Below are 17,232 nucleotides of genomic sequence, written 5' to 3'. Positions count from 1 at the left end.
GTTCAATTCGATATCTTGGTGCGTCACGGTGCATTGACGATGCTTTCCATACACAGTTTTATATTTTTTTCACAACACAGCAATTCTTGTACTGAAATGTTTGAATATATTTATATACTATTTGTAATACAATTTTGTGCTTTAATACAAACAGTCAGCTATATCAACTGTACCTTTAAACACAAGCATTTATGGCTAAAGAACAAATATAAATATCCTGTTCGCTTTCCTTGTCTGGCAAGTTCTTTCTTACACCCCTTTGATTGGTCACACGCTCAACAGAAAGGGCTGCGATTGGCTCTAACTTGCTGGCGCTCTTCACAGATGAGTGACACTGACAAACGGCAGCGGCGATCACAGCTGATATACTAGAGACACTGTGGTGAATACTGCAGACACGCCAGCAGGTCAAATGGGCCACAGTAAGAGAGAGAGAGAGAGATGGAGTTTACTTTCTTTCTCTCAATCGCATTGAAATAGGGTCTTCTGCTGTAAATGTCAGTAAAAGACTGTCCAGCAAACACACATGCAGTTAAGCTACGGGGACATAGCGCATATGAGATAAATGACATCAGTACATAATAACAGGTTATGATTATTACTGAACGGTACTGAATTGTCCGCGTCTGCATTGCGGTGCACCGATGAAACAATTTATTTTGCCACACCTATTTTCCAGAAAACTGCACAATGTAGAGATTTTCCTGGTCTAGTCTAGTAATCAAAATACATCCTGTGATTTTACAGATTGATATAGTAACTGATGGATTTATCTCTTTAGCACTGCAGCTTATGTTGGTTGCATACAACATAGCAATTGGACAATGTCAGAAGAGCTGGTACTGCTCTCCTTTAGCGAACACAAGCACCTGTGGAAACACCTCCAGTTATGTAGAGAGAGCCTGTCTTGGACAAAACACTGCCTGCATGGCCTATTCCTGCAGCAGTATAAATACCGGCTGCTCCTGCAAGCTCGGATCCTACAACTGCAGCAACAACTGCAACTACGACATTTATTCAGACCTCTGTGATTGCCGTGCGGATACACACTCCTGCACCTGCCTCGGAGGTGTGTACAGCACAGTCTTCTTGAGCTTCTTCATGTCAAATGCTTGAATTGTTTCCACATTTTTTTAAATTCTCTTCTTATAGATATGACAACTTCAGTCAGCTCTCAAAACGTATGTGGGAAATAATTTCTAAAATATTCAGTTACATGTAATGTGATCTGATTGGTTATTTTCCTTTCTTTTTTTTGAGCAGCAGACAGTAGAAAGCACTAAGAATCTGCTTAATCTGATATCCAATATTTCAGGTCAACTGTCTCCCACAGTGAGTAACGTTTCCTGTTCTGAACCAACATATGGTCATTATTAAAACATTTAACCTTTATTTTTTTGCTTGTATTGAAATAGTTTCAGTTCTTTTCTACCATAGAAGTAGGGTAATGTTAATATCTCGCTAATAATAATAATAACAATAACAGTCTTCAGATTACACTTACAATATTATTTAGTGACTAAAAACTGGTGCACAGATATGACTCCATATTACACCAGTGACCATACTACGCAATAACTTTTCAGCTCCGTGGACACTTTTTTTTGCAGAATTGTTAGACCTTGTGCTAAAGATAATTTATTATCAATTTAATGCCATGTACAGTAAATTGTTTAACAAGAGAATTAATAGATGATTTTTATTATTTATCTGAGACCTGATTAAATAGAGACTGAGTTTTATATTATGTTATAAATGTGTTATTTTATATGAACGTTATGTCATCATATTTTGAGAATGACCCTGAGGTTTGATATTAGTTTATTTTTTGCATAGAAATCTTTTGCATTCTACATGAGTCTCTCTTTGGTTTCTGATTAGGTTGCTGCAAACTTTTTGAATGTAGTTGATGCTGCTCAGGTGAAGGTTTCGACTTCTGACAAGGTTGTAGATAAAAATGTATTGGTGTCATTTGGAAACGCTTATTTGAACGCCTTTGAGAATCTGGTGTCTGCACTGGTCGTGGCAACAGATAATATGACCGTGAAGAATATTGCTCTCAACAATACAGGTAAAGAACACAGCTGTGTCTCTCTTTGGTAATAGACATCTGACATATATTGGCAGCACATGCAAATCACACACAGTGCATCTGAAAAGTATGAATAGCGCTTCACCTTTTCCACATTTTTCATGTTATAGCCTTATTCCAAAATGGATTAAATTAATTTCCTCACAATTCTACACACAATACCCCATAATGACAATGTGAACAGATTTTTTTTAATTGTTGCAAATTTATTAAAAATAAAAAAGCTGTAAAATCACATGTACATCAGTATTCACAGCGTTTGCTCAATACTTTTTTGATGCACTTTTGATAGCAATTACAGCCTCATGTCTTTTTGAATATGATGCCACAAGTTTGGCACACCTGTCTTTGGGAATTTTTGCCCATTTCTCTTTGCAATACCTCTCAAGCTCTATCAGATTGGGTGGGAAGCGACGGTGTAAAGCTATTTTCAGGTCATTGTCCTGCTGGAAGATGAACCGTCGCCTCAGTCTGAGGTCAAGAGCACTCTGAAGCAGGGTTTCATTCAGGATGTCAATATACATGCACTAATCTTTCCCTCTATCCTGACTAGTCTTCCAGTTCCTGCTGCTGAACAACATCCCCACAGCATGATGCTGCCACCACCATGCTTCACTGTAGGGATGGTATTAGCCTGGTGATGAGCAGTGCCTGGTTTTCTCAAACGTAACACCTCGCATTCACTCCAAAGAGTTCAATTTTAGTCTCGTCAGACCAGAGAAGTTTGTTTCTTATGGTCTTGAGAGTCCTTCAGATGCCTTTTGGCAAATTCCAGGCAGGGAGTGTCTTCAGTCTGGTCACTATACCATACAGGCCTGATTGGTGGATTGCTGCAAAGATGGTTGTCCTTCTGTAAAGTTCCCCTCTCTCCAAAGAAGAATGCTGGAGCTCAGACAGAGTGACCATCTGGTTATTGATCAACTCCCTGACTAAGGCCATTCTCCCCCAATTACTCAGCTTAGATGGCCGGCCAGCTCTAGGAAGAGTCCTGGTGTGTTCCAAACATCTTCCACTTACGGATGATGGAGGCCACTGTGCTCATTGGAACTTTCAGAGCAGCAGAAATGTTTCTGTAACCTTCCCCAGCCTTGTACCTCGAGACAATCCTGTCTCAGAGGTCTACAGGCAATTTCTTTGTCTTCATGTGGAAAAAAAATGTGGAAAAAGTAAAGCACTAAGCATGCTTTTCAGATGCACTGTATATGGCATATTTAGCAAGTTTAAATTTCACAGATAAAATGTCATACGTGAATTTTAAAATATTGCAGAAATTACATGTATTAGCATTTAGGCATTAGAATACGTACATGAATCTTTAAATAGTTTAGCTATAATTATATTTATGTGTTCATATATGGCCATATATCAGAGTTGGATGCATTTAATGTGTTTCAATAATTAAACTATGATGCTAGGAAGAGTATCCATTATAGTAAAATAAATTATTCTTGAGAAATCCAAGAATCCATAACTTTTTTTTCATACCCGTCAGTTTGTTCCCCCTAAAAAAATGTTCTCCAGTTTTTTTTTATTAATCTTACTCTACAAAGCTAAGATGTATGGACCTGAAATTCATGCGAAGAAGCTATGCACAGCAACATATTCAGTAAAACAGCCATATATCAACATGTAAGAGATTACATCTGTTCATAAGAGAGATCACAAGTGTTCTTGATTTTCTACATCGTAGAAGTTACAGTTCTTGCGATTGGAATCAATGCATCTGCAGCAGATATCCCTCCCATCTATACTAAAACGGCCAAAATGGATGTCGACCTACTTGAGATTGCCAAGCAGAGCATTTCAAGTACGTGCGAAGCTTGAGCACACACATAAAATATACAACTACAATCTAAACTGTCTTTTTTTTCTTTTTACTTTTGTCTTTCAACTCAATTATTTCTGCTATTTTACTTCATTGTATTTATTATGTTTCGTTTTATATTTTACAGAAACTGCTTCTGTGGCTTTCGTGAGCTACAGCGCAATGGACAGTATACTTAAACCTGATTTCTTCAACACTTCAGAAAACACAGTTAAAACCATGATGTCCACTGTGATCTCAGCTACTCTTTCCCAAACCACCAACACTACACTCACCAAAGCAGTCAACTTCACCCTCAAACACATCCAAGTGAGTTAATTTCATTGATCCCTGTCAGTCAGTGTTGATCTAGTTTAGCAATGGTTCCTGTAAACCCAGAAAAAGACTTCCTTGCTGATGGTGCATGCTTGTTGGTGCTCGTTTTTGCAGGGGTTTAACCCTAAGAGTTCTCTGTCCTGTGTGTACTGGAATATCAACGAGTGGATTGTAGATGGTTGTTCTAAGTTAAACAGCAACAGCAGCCACACTGTGTGTTCCTGTGTTCATCTGTCCACATTCGCTCTCATCATGCAGACCAGCAGTAGTCCACAAGAACCGGTATTCTACATTTCTAGAGAGCATTGTAGAGCAGCACAGATTTGGCACTCATGTTCTCTGCATGTTTTCTCAGAGCGATCTGCTGGATCTGCTGAATCTGGTGTGTGTGATCGTGGGTCTGGTGTTCTTCAGTTTGGCTCTGTTGTCCTTTGCTCTTTGTCAGTGGAGTCCTGGAGTCAATAATGTGGCTCGAATCAACATCTGCATCAGTCTGCTGTCGGCTCACCTTCTGTTGCTGCTCACACAACAGTTCCTGAGCCTCATTCGCCCTCAGCAGGTGAGAATGATGAAGGAGCTCTACAGCTCAGCACAGCCGCACTGAGAATCATCATAACCCTCTCTCATGGTCTCCAGGTGTTGTGTGTGGTGATAGCAGGCCTTCTGCACTTCCTCTTCCTCTCCGCCTTTGTGTGGATGTTCATTGAAGCTGTGCTGCTCTTCATCTGTGTCAAGAACCTATCACAGATCAGCTCCAAAAAGAAGGAGGTGCTTAGCAGTGGATTCCTGTGTGTGATTGGATATGTGCTTGCTTTAGTAGTGGTGTGCGTGTCTATAGGGCTGGTTCCAGAAGGATACGGCAGTGAAAAGTGAGTTGGTGTTTTGCTATTTTGTTTAGCAGGAAATAAAGCATCTCTGGTATCTGATTAACCTTCTGTGGTCTGAGGGTGTTTTGGGGGCATGGAGTAGATAAACATATAATTAGTCTAATAGGGTGTATGCACAGCATACCAAATAATTTTCTGGTGAACGGTTAATGTGACTTTTTCACTTTTATGCAGTTCCTTTTACAGCATGGCTGTTGTAATGTAATTAAAATATTATCAGCTAAATAGACTTCAGCATTCATTTAGTTGTTCAAGTGTAAAGTGAGATGAAATGGACTGCACTGTCAAGATCAGCAGGCGAGCGCAGAAACTCCATTATAAAAACTGAAGTAAAATAATTGTCCATATTTTAAAGGCATGGTGCGGAAAAATGTAATTGAATGAAGTGCTTCTTGTACATTCTGAGACCCATTTTATGTCGGATATCAATCCAGCAATTAAGATCATTGATTTTTAAGAAACAGACCTTAAGCGCTGCGATTTTGTAACAGCATACAGCTCACTGGAAGCACTTTAACTATGCTACTGAAAATTGAAAAACCTTCTGCATACACCCTAAACCTCTGTGAACAGTACAAGCTGGGCTACATTAGTATGTTAGTAAGTTTTGCTGTCTGTACAACATTGTGTTTTTGAGAAAGAAATGTTTATGCATGGTTAGTGAAAAATAAAATTTGTAAGTCACTGAAATAATGAAAAACAGATTATTTGTTCACAGGACTTTTGACTGGATTGTGTATTATGTGAAAATCATCTTGTTTACTTGCATGTTGAAAACAATATATTGATTAAAAAATTTTAAGACACTGAAAAGCTCTATGGACAAATATGCACTGTATCAACATCACAGGCAAGATTAAAATGTGTTTATTAAATTATTTTTTTCTTTCCTCAGATGCTGGATTAAAATTGCTGAAGGTTTTATCTGGAGTTTTCTGGGTCCTGTTTGTGTCATTCTAGCAGTAAGTTCTAGCATTTGATGCATAGGCTTTTAAATATATATATATATATATATATATATATATATATATATATATATATATATATATATATAATTTTTTTTTTACTAAAATTATAATTTGTTTTTTTTTCTGCAGTTAAACACGATTTTCTTCATTAAAATCGTCATCACTCTGTACTCAACTCTCAAAAATCTAAATGCTGAAGTTTCACAGATGAAACAAACCAAGTAACAATCTGTTTTTGTCACCATTAGAAATAACATAGGCAATTAAAATTTGTAAAACTTCTCACCTAAGCAGTTAACAAATTGCCAGAAATGTTTACTTATGTTTTATATAATAAACGAAAATGTGTTTTGATTCTCTACAGGGTTATGGTGTTTAAAACACTGTCTCAGTTTGTGGTTCTTGGTTGTCCTTGGATTCTGGGTTTTTTCCTTAATAGCAATGAGGTGCTGCAGATCCTCTTCGTGATCTTGAACTCTCAGCAGGGAACCTTCATCTTCGTGATCTACTGTGTGCTCAATAATGAGGTCAGACATTTACTCCGTTTGAGCCTGTACTGTCGGCTCTCTTGCCATCTCTTTGGTGTATGTACAATTTCCAAATATCAATTGAGTCCAGGGAAACATGAGAAAGCAGTAGATCATAATTCAGCTGTTTTTATTAAAACAAACAAAAAAGGGAACAAAAGTACAGCCAATAAAGGACTAGAACAGTGGTGGGCATTCTTTTTAATCCGAGGGCCAAATCAAGTTTTCCAAACCAAGTGAAGGGCCACATGTCAAATCCTTCAAAAAATAACTTATTTATAGTGGCAGCAGGCATGAAACATGTAATATCAGACAGAAACATGTCACATTAACACAAAAAAGATTTTAAAAATAGTTATTATTGAGTCAAATTTACAAGTCAAATGAATTAGCACTGCTATTAATATTTCCTTATCAATCATCATAAAACAATAAAATAATAATCCCTTAAAATATAATTATATTAATAATAACAATAATAATAATAATGTAATAATAACAATTATAATAATAACAATAAGAACAACAACAACAATAATAATAACAATAATAATAATAATAATGTAATTTTTTTACAGTGGAGAATAGAAATTGTCTGATAGAAAACATTTCATATTAACACATTAAAAATAATTATTAAAGTTTATTATTCAGTCAAATTGACAATAATCTAATTTGCACTGCTTTTAGAATATACAGATTAATCATCATAAAACTTGACAAAACTACAAATCTTTGATCAAAGAACTGTTTAAAGTAGATGTATGCATGGAAAATATATTCTAAGACAAAAATGAACACAATTAAACAGCAATTATTATATAATATGAGTTAAATTCACAATAATCTCATTTGAGATTGTATTAATATGCTCATATAAAAATAACCATTATAAAACTATGAGATAAAGCGGAGGAAGAATCTCAGTCTTTGTTATTCCAAGTCATGTTATTATGAGTGTGTTAATGTGAACAATGAGCCAGAAAATAAAGTTATATTAATATCAGACATCCCAGGTTGAGCATAGTCATTCTTGGGCGAGAGTGTCGCGTTGTGCGGGAGTTTTGCTATGGGAAACATTAGAAGAGCAGGGGGGAGGGGGGAGTGCGGAGAGTGCCCGCGACGTGTGAGGAGGGATCCGGGGGTGAGGGCTGAGAAGGGTGCGCAAATTATAAGAGGGTATCCGGGAGTCTATGCATTTACGGGACAATCCTGGAACTTCCGCGAGACTTGGGATGTCTGTTACACTCAACAGTAACACTCGCAAAATACCCAGCTGATTCAGTCGTTGGCTAATGACATAAAAAAAGCACACGGCGTTCCTTTATTTCTTGTCAACAGAAAGGCAGTGCGCTGCACCTCGCGGTGTTGGAATGTAAATGCGCGTTCGCTGTGATCGGCCTCTTAGGTTGTAGTCTTTAAAAACAGCAGTACTTTCTTGGCATATTACACCTAGCGCTTTCTGTCTGATATTGTTGAAGTATTTTGTTGTCCATTCTTCTTTAAACACACGGCATTCAGAGTCCATTGTGTTTGCCTGACTCATTTTCAGTCATTTAGCGCTCGAGTGCATTTTAATATCCTAGAGTGTGTTCTAATTCTACTGGTTGCGCTAAGGGTACCGCGTGCAATACTGCCATCACATGGCGTTCACTTGTATTGCATCATTAATTTACTAATTCTACAACATAACTGTTACTCAGAAGCAGCATTTTAAAAACTCCCTCGCGGGCCGGATGAAAGTGTTCAGCGGGCCGCATATGGCCCGCGGGCCGTAGTTTGCCCTCCTCTGGACTAGAATAAATTACCAGACATACAATGGGACCTTGACATAGCCCCTACAAAAATGACTAGGTGAACAACAAAAAAAGCAAAGCCCAGGAGGATTGTGGAGCACAATCAAACAAATTGGAGGCTCAAAAGGTCAGGTCTGCACTGGGAAAAAGGCCCAAGACACTGAGGCAAAGCAGAAATCCAGGGAAAAGCCAGCAGGCCGGGAGAGAACAGGCAAGAGTTAGCTCTATTACTTATAGCTCTAAGTCGAGGACTGGAGCAGACTCTGAAGTCATCGTTTTATTTCTATAGCACTTATACATTGTAGATTGTGTCAAAGCAGCTTAACATAAATGAAGAAAGGAGAATAAAAAAGTCATAACAATATTTCAGACTTTGGTACATTCCATTACATCAGGCATACAGTTGTGGTAGAATGCTTGTCATTCAGTTCCGTTGACAGAAGTGGAGAACAGATCTTGGGAGAAACCAGGCTCAGCCGGGGTGACCAGTTCTCCTCTGACCAAACATAAATCCAGTCTAAGATGTCAGAGGCTTGAGAATAATGAGCACCCATCGTGATTTAAGTGAAGGTCCAAGTAGGCCAACTGGTTAGATGTTCAGAATAACCAATGGGATCAATGCAAAAATGTGTCTGCCACTGGGGTCTTTGCAGGGGTCAGTTTTGCACTCTTGACTCGCCAATAACCACAACAATTATCTGCTCTGTATATGGACCAGATCCAAGATTATGCAAATCTCAGGCTCAGGAGAAACAGACAGACTAACATGAGTGTAGATGGCATTCAAATTATGGTGTTTTTTTGGAAGGATTTGGGTTTTGAGTATCAGATTGGTCTCTGCTGCAAAGTTACGATTTTGGAACAAGGACTGGTGTGGCCTCTGCAGAAGAGTCAGACTTAAATGAGGACAACAGCAGGTTCTAGAGCAGAGTCAAGGGCCGGAATGCGCTCTGCCATGGAGTCAAAGACTGGAGAGACTGCAGTAGATTCAATCACTAGGGCAAGATCTGCAGTGGAGATGTAGACTGGAACAGACTCTACTGCAAAGCCTGTTCAAGTCCTCCACTCCACTGCAGAGTTTAGGACTTGAACAATGACTGAAGCACACACTGCAGCAAAGTTGAAGACTGGAATGGTATTTGCAGCAGAATCAATGATTTTTTGAGAACTGGGGCTCTGGATTGCAATCAAGGACTTTAGCAGGGGTAGGAACCTTGGGAGCAGCAGACATACATTGGGAGTGTGCATCCCAAACACACGGTAAGATGATTTCTATATCAGGCAGTGATGTTTATGGAGTGAGTTATATTGTCTGCAGTGTTCAGTGAGACTTGAGGGTGCTTTGCCACAGTTCTTGAGCTAGCTGTAATGTTCATCAGGGGAGGATCCCTTACACTGGATGCTAGTGAGATAAGATTGCTACTCTGGTCTTGGCCAACATAATGGGTTATGGAAAGGCAGCCATGATGGTCTACGACTCTGGAAAGGTGACAATGTGGCAAGACTCTGAAATGGCTGTCATAATCTGGTGAGACTAAAACAGCAGTCATGTTGAGTTCCTCCTCTGCAAGGGCCACAGAAAATGCAGATTTGCTCAGATACAATGCAAGGTCCATGTAGATATCTAACATCCAACTAGAATTGTGCTGAGTAATAGTTGAGCTGAGTGATATAGCTCATCCCAAATAAAGATCATCAGGGGAATCACCTCCAATTTGACAGTACTACTAAGGGTTGCCACTTAGTTCCCCAGGCATTCATCTTATCGAAGACACAATCATCTCTGCTAGTTCCATGTTGTGGACAGTCGTTTCATTACGAAGAGGTGGAGTGTAAACACAAGAAGAGCAACAGATCTGAGTACAGTTGTACTCAGTTGTACAATTCATTAATTTTCTTTTTGGCTTAGTCCCTTTATTAATCCAGGGTCGCCACAGCGGAATGAACCGCCAACTTATCCAGCACGTTTTACGCAGCGGATGCCCTTCCAGCCACAACTCATCTCTGGGAAACATCCATACACTCACTCACACTCATACACTACGGACAATTTAGCCTTCCCAATTCACCTGTACCGCATGTCTTTAGACTGTGGGGGAAACCGGAAACGGGAAACCCACACAAACGCAGGGAGAACATGCAAACTCCACATAGAAACGCCAACTGACCCAGCCGAGACCTTCATGCTGTGAGGCGACAGCACTACCTACTCCGCCACTGCGTCACCTCATAGTTGTATTTATTGAAACCAAATTACTAGAACAAATTCAACCAAGAACCAGCTCAGAAAAAGGAACAAGAAATAGCCAACTAAACCATGATGTCTAGAACAGAAACACAGGGGTATTATAAAGAGCTTAATTAGGAAACAATGGGGAGGAGCTAATCAATTGCTGAGGCAACAAACGGGTAACAATGGCAACAAATAGATCACCCCGGTTGATTACAGGAGATGAAACAGTTCAAGAGAAAAGTGGCCACTATGACACTTTATGGGTTTTGGTTCTTTTTTGTTGTAGACTGTTAAAGAATTTAATAAATTAGGAAAGTAATATAAAACTGTAATGCTGTCAAGACCCTTCTGAAATTGCTTCAGTGGGTTTAGTTAAAAAAAAATGTACACATTAGTATGTTTATCAGCCAATTACAATCAAACATTTTATATCTTTGTTATATCTGTCAGCACTTTTACATTTTCCTCTGGCGACTTAAAGGGCACCTAGTTTACCCCCTTTTTAATATTCAATATTATTATGGTTCTTCTGAGTGTGTCAGTTTAGGTTCAGTTCAAAATACAGGCCGTTGTTTTAGGGGTGTGTTGCTTCACATGAAAATTTGTTTCAACTTTCCCCTCAACTATACAAGGGGGCGGAGCCAAGAGCTTCCCCGCTTTGTGCATGGCAACAGACATCCAGACAGAGAGAAGCAACATGAGTGAAAGGACCAGCATTCAGCCGTACATGTACGACTCAAACACAGACCAAGCTGAGACTACTGTTGAGGAATCAATATTCCTAATGTGCCAGAATGTGTCAGAGTGGTAGTTACAAAATCATTTGTGTCTTTGTACAGTTTTACAGCCGCTATGTAACGATGCATGGGTCATCCGTATAGGAATGTAATGATTCACCGGTTTCACTATTAACAGTGCTTTAATTTGTCACGGTTAAATAATCATAAAGGCTTCTCAACACTGTGTTATAGCACGGAACAAAACTGCGGCAACTAAACAAAGTTATGCAAACTGTGTGCTAGTTTAAAGTTCCGAGGTTGTATACTGAGACTAATAACCACGCACACTGGAGTAACTTTCACTGAGGCTATAGCTAAGGCAAGTTCGTTATTTCCAATAGAGGATTGCACACGCAAGGCAACGCCCAGCCGCACCTAGTTAAGGTGACAGGGAGCTTCTGTGACTGCGGGAAATGCAAACGGCGGAAGCTTAAGGAAGACGCAATGAAATGTACACAGGTTTGCAAACCCACCTAAAATTACAAACAATGGCGCCGATGAGAGCAATCGTGGTGAATGTTGATCCACCAGCCGAGATCATTGGAGTGTTTTCGGAGAGAGTACTGAAAGACTCGGTGGATCAGCTGCTTTTAATGGCCTGAATCTCGATACGATGCATTTATTGCATGTTCAGCGCAAATGGTGGCTAAATGTAAAATCTCTGTTGTAAGATGGCGATGATGGCTCTTGTGTTGAGCCCAATGAGCCTTACATCCAAAAATAGAGCAAGGGTGTTTTCATTGGTGACATCGCTTTGACTCACACACTGAAAATGGCCGTCGTGTAACAACAAACTGAGGATATGGTAATGCGTGCCTGTCAATCAATATTGGTGGGCGGGGGGACCACACTCCTTTGTCAAGTTTTGACGGTCTCAAAACTGCTCCAATTGGTCCACCGTTTTTATGGTGTTAAATTGAAAAAAAAAAAAGAACTGGGTGTGTTTATATCACCCCAATATGACAGTCTATACACTATACCTACACACATGTCTGTCCAAACAGCTTGAAAAGTAGATTTTTCCCCATAGGTGCCCTTTAATGTTTAAATGACCAAAAACTGTTCCAACAAGGTCAAATAGACACAATTTAAATGTCTTTGTTTAAATGTTTTCTCTATTTCTGTTGGCCTTCCTATCGCTAACTTTGTCCATTTGTTTAAAATGTCAATATATTTATCTCTGTCTGAAACATGGCTGCATTATCTGTGCAGCATCTCCACATCAATTCTCTGAAAACACCTTCCTTATTAAAAAAGATGAATACATTTCAGAGGTTAAATTAATCTGCAAAACTCACTCAGCTCTCCTCTTCTGCAGATCATGCAACAATACAAGCAGTGCTTCAGATGTCTTTGCTCTGGACACAAAAAACACTGAGGTCTACAGCATCACGTTCAGCAAACAAAATACAACATTATTGACATTTTTGGACTTGTGGAAGAAACCGGAGAACCTGGAGGAAACCCACAAAAAATACAGGGAAAACATGCAAACTCCACACAGAAATGCCAACTGACCCAGCTTGGGCTTAAACCAGCAACCTTCTTGCTGCAAAGCGATTGTGCTACCCACTGCGCCACTGTGATGCCATAGCTTGATATATAACATTTAAAGTGCGATGTAAAAGCTTTTTGTAATACTGTCAACTTTATATTCCGCTTTGCTTTTTTTGTTGTAAAAATAGACCGTCAGGTCTAAATGTTTTTGCATATTTGTTATTTTTGCTTTATAATAACTAAACCCCTATCAGTTACTAGCAGCTGCTAATGGTACACCAGTGATCAGAGTTCATTTAGAACAGGGTTGTCCAAACTTAGACCTGCTTTGCTGGTGTATCGCAGATTTTAGCTTCAACTTACCTCAACACACATGCATGGATTTTTTTCAGAAAGCCTAGTAATGCGGTCACACTAGAGTTTGAGCATACAAAATTCTGTCGTACGGCACTGTGAAAAACATAGAACACAGAAAACATGCCCTCCAGGACCGAGTTTGGGCACCCCTGACTTAGAGACACTGGCTACCAATCGGATTCGGTACCAATCGATACTGAATCGATCCATTTTCTGCTGACATTTGAGCCCTACTGAGCACGTTCTTAAACAGCGCTGATTTGCGATTGTGTTCACGTGCTCAACAGAAATGACTGATTGGTCATGAAGGTCATCAGTTCACCAAACTCATCGCTGTTTACTGAGTATAACCAAAGATACAGTAACACTGGAGCTTTTTAAAGCCGCGGTTCACCAGCGGACTGCTCTTATGTCAGCTAATAGACAAACCAGCTGATCGACATGACTTTGAAACGCTCCAGTGTTTCTGTATCTGTGGTTACACTCAGTAAACAGCGATGAGTTTGTGAATTGATGACCTTCACAGTCATTTCTGTTGAGCATGTGAACACAACCACAAGTCAGCGCTCTTTAAGAAAGTGCTCAGTAGCACAAAAATGTCAGCGGGAAATGGAAGATTTTTAAATTTCAGTATTGATTGGTACCAAGTACGAGCATCGTGACGACCCTACACTTGATTTTGGGCGGAAGGTTTTTGAAAATTCACTGACAAGGAAATGTATGTTCTCTCATCGATGGAAATGGGTTCGTGAGATATGAGTGGATGGAATTTCTTGGTAATATATTTGAATTTGAGCAGGAAATCGGACTTTGGCTTTTGTTTCCTTATAATGATGATGGTGATGTAACTTATGTATACATTGTGCATTAAAGCATCCAGATGATTACTTTTCACTCCTTCAGGTTATCGTTTTTATTTTAATTATTTTATTTAATTAAACTAAAGTTTAATTGAGTTTATATGATGTGAGCATTTGCTGTATAAATTTAGTGGATATTTCCTCTTTAGGTTGGCAGAGTGATAACTGACATGTAAACACAAACATATTTACTTTGGCACTTTCTAGCACACTCTACTTTTGTGTCTTTAAAAAGGGGTCTACAGGTTATCCAGCACACTACTATGTGCTCAATATTGAGGTCAGACATTTACTCTGTTTGTGCCTCTGCTGTCTTGCTATCTTGACAGTTCTTTAATGCTGCCCCTGAATTGAAATCTTCTAAAAGCCCTCAAGGCTGTGTTCTGTACTTAGTAACTCATTGACCATATTATGTTTCATGAACTCAGTCATGCTGATAATTGCTCTGCTTTTTCATGTATTACTGCCAGTAAATGATAATACATGTATTGCTGACATCTGATTGCATAATAGTGTTCTGAAATTATTGATTATAAAATGGAGGTTTCTGTGTTCACCAGACCTTTTGAAAATTTCTGAACTGAGTGTTTCTGTATTCAAACACACACAGAGAATGTCTTTGCTTGAAATCTTTCTCAGATTCTGTTTGTCTAACTTTTCTTTGACTGACTCTGTCAATCAGTTTAACATTCACTGTTCATCAATCTGACCATTTCAGAGGTTAAATTGATCTTCAAAAGTTACTACGCTTCCCTCCTCTCCAGATTACAAAACAAGAACTGCTTCACATGTAGTGATTGATATTTTTTTTTTGCATTAAAGCATGTGAATGATTCATTTTCCCTTTCATTCAGGTTACTTTTTGATGTATTTTTAAATCTATCTTAATAAACTGTTATTGTAGCTGTGTTTGTGAAGGAGTTTTTAGACTTTACTGTGAATTTAGATTTGAATTTAATAAGGAAACGGTGCATAAAAATTCATATTTCCTCATCAGGACAACGATAAACATCACGACACAAATATTTACTTTCATTCAGCTGTTTCAGGTGAAGATCACTGCTTTCAGCTTATATCAGGTAATGCCTTTTTGTTCTTGATGATGATAAATCATCTAAGTCGTGACAGGATTGTGTGGTTTGGGTGTAGTTAATTTGGGCTTTGACCAGGTCAGGACAAATATCGAAATCTTTTTAAATGATGAAATGTAAATTCATAAATGCAGTGGAGTATTTTTCTTGTGCATGTACATGTTTTATGACTGAAAATTGAATGCACAAAGACTCATGGGGATATAAATTGAGGTCCACTCATGCTTATAAATCATACTTAAAGTCTGTTGAAAAATGCAGAATTTAACGTTGAATTTCGACAATTTGTTACATGTACAATATAAAAAGCATTATGTCTATATAGAACTCCCACTGGGATTGCAAAACCTACTTTGCGTGTGTGTGTGAACAATATAAAACAAAATTTTCCCTTTTTTGTATGTTGTTTTGTATTAATCGTGCATTATAGCCAGTCCTAATCGTTGTTTTTCTCTGAACTGTGAAGGAAACTCATCTTCTGGGCTGATTAGTGGATGAACAGAAACACATCAGACTGTCTTAAATGACAATGGCCTGCATAATTCTGCATAAAAGTAAGATTATTTCTTATAGTTCAAACCTCTATGACTTTAACTGAGTTCATATAATGAATGTAGATTTCACATTGTCAAATTGCAGTATTTCAACGCAAGTTCAATTTCATACAGTATCTTGTTTTTCCTATTTCAGGGTTTATAAAAGCACTGAGTACCATCTCTGTCATAATGCGTAAGTATAACTTTTGTTTTGTTTCATTATGATGTTGACACTTCATGCATGTTGATCAATCTCACACACATTTTTACTGTTTGAAAGCAGTAAAGGTGTGTATGTGATGCATAAATGAATGTCCGAGTTTACTTTCGACAAAACTCTCAGGTTCAGAAAATATTTAAATAACAATTTTTAAAAAAGCTTTTAAAAAGTGTATTAGCTGTACTGTTATTTTCATTGATAGAAGTCAACTGCAGTATGTTGTGATGTGTGGAAAGCAAACACTCAAAACTATTTAAAGGGCACCTGTTATTCAAAAATCACTTTTATTAAACACAGTTGTGTGGCGACAGTGTGTGAATATAACCAGCTTCTAATGGTAAAATTAATGTTTTATTTTTGCAATCGCACTTAAAAACAGCCTGCAGAAACGTTTTGATTGACATTCTCCCTTTGTACGTGTCATCAGAAGGGGAAAGCCACTCACTAGGGCCTCGTTTACACTAGTGCGTTTTCGTTTTGCTACGGTTACACCATCCGTCCACACTACGCCAGAGTTTTCAAACACCGAAACTGAGCGGTTTATAAACGCTAAAGAGGCTGTTTTCATTCTAAAACACTGCTGCTCCGTCTCACTGTGGATGGGGGAAAACAGATTGGGGCTTTTTCCTCAATATTAAGTAGCCTACACACAGTTCAGTCCTGCATCCTCTCCTTGTAAATTCAGACTTCGCAAGTTTGATATGGAAAGCAGACTCCCGAGGACACGTCGGGTAAATCTTCAAAGGGAACAGTAGACTTTATAACCTTATTCACATCATCCTGGATATGTACGTTGTTTCACTATCTTAACAATAAAATGAAAACTTGATATAAAGAACTGCTATTTTCATTTTGATATTAGCAACTTAACAGACAGCAGAATGTTGAGGCGTTGTGCTGCATATATGAGCGTTATCTTCACTGTATGCATATTTATAACAAAACAGCTTAACTTTTATAATGGCCATTATTGATTATTAAAACTGATATTCAGCAAAAGAGACGGCATGTTTTGTATTTTCACAATAACGTACAATAAGTTTATACATTAGGAAATAAAGGCAAGCAATCAGTCAATATACTGAATGTACGTGGTTAGATTAATTATTAACTTATCTTTGCGTTAAGCCAAAACACATTACTCAAGAACAAGTAATAGATTCAAAAGACTAAAGTCGGGGAATATGTTGTTATAGACAAGATGAATTAAATATCACGTTTAACAAATATAGTGAGATTAGATCCAGCG

General features: G+C 38.3%; 1 protein-coding gene across 2 annotated transcripts in view; it reads left to right on the top strand.

Annotated features, from left to right (window-relative positions):
• Window positions 1-17,232, top strand: part of adgre9 (adhesion G protein-coupled receptor E9) — a 67,003-nt gene that overhangs the window by 356 nt on the left and 49,415 nt on the right. The window contains exons 2-14 of one of the 2 annotated variants that reach the window (XM_056456054.1): window positions 782-1,069; window positions 1,153-1,181; window positions 1,264-1,332; window positions 1,882-2,071; window positions 3,783-3,899; window positions 4,045-4,226; window positions 4,347-4,514; window positions 4,588-4,791; window positions 4,869-5,101; window positions 6,015-6,081; window positions 6,217-6,308; window positions 6,452-6,614; window positions 12,741-13,585. In XM_056456054.1, coding sequence (XP_056312029.1) covers window positions 782-1,069; window positions 1,153-1,181; window positions 1,264-1,332; window positions 1,882-2,071; window positions 3,783-3,899; window positions 4,045-4,226; window positions 4,347-4,514; window positions 4,588-4,791; window positions 4,869-5,101; window positions 6,015-6,081; window positions 6,217-6,308; window positions 6,452-6,614; window positions 12,741-12,800 — 1,862 coding nt within the window. In that variant the 3' untranslated portion in view covers window positions 12,801-13,585. Of the gene's footprint in view, window positions 1-781; window positions 1,070-1,152; window positions 1,182-1,263; window positions 1,333-1,881; window positions 2,072-3,782; window positions 3,900-4,044; window positions 4,227-4,346; window positions 4,515-4,587; window positions 4,792-4,868; window positions 5,102-6,014; window positions 6,082-6,216; window positions 6,309-6,451; window positions 6,615-12,740; window positions 13,586-17,232 lie in introns of those variants that run through there. The other variant, XM_056456045.1, reaches the window with a different exon arrangement.

This window comes from Danio aesculapii, chromosome 1 (assembly GCF_903798145.1).
Source record: "Danio aesculapii chromosome 1, fDanAes4.1, whole genome shotgun sequence".
Classification (NCBI taxonomy): Eukaryota; Metazoa; Chordata; class Actinopteri; order Cypriniformes; family Danionidae; genus Danio; species Danio aesculapii.
Note: the sequence above shows the minus strand (reverse complement) of the source record. Positions and strands in the feature narration are given on the sequence as shown.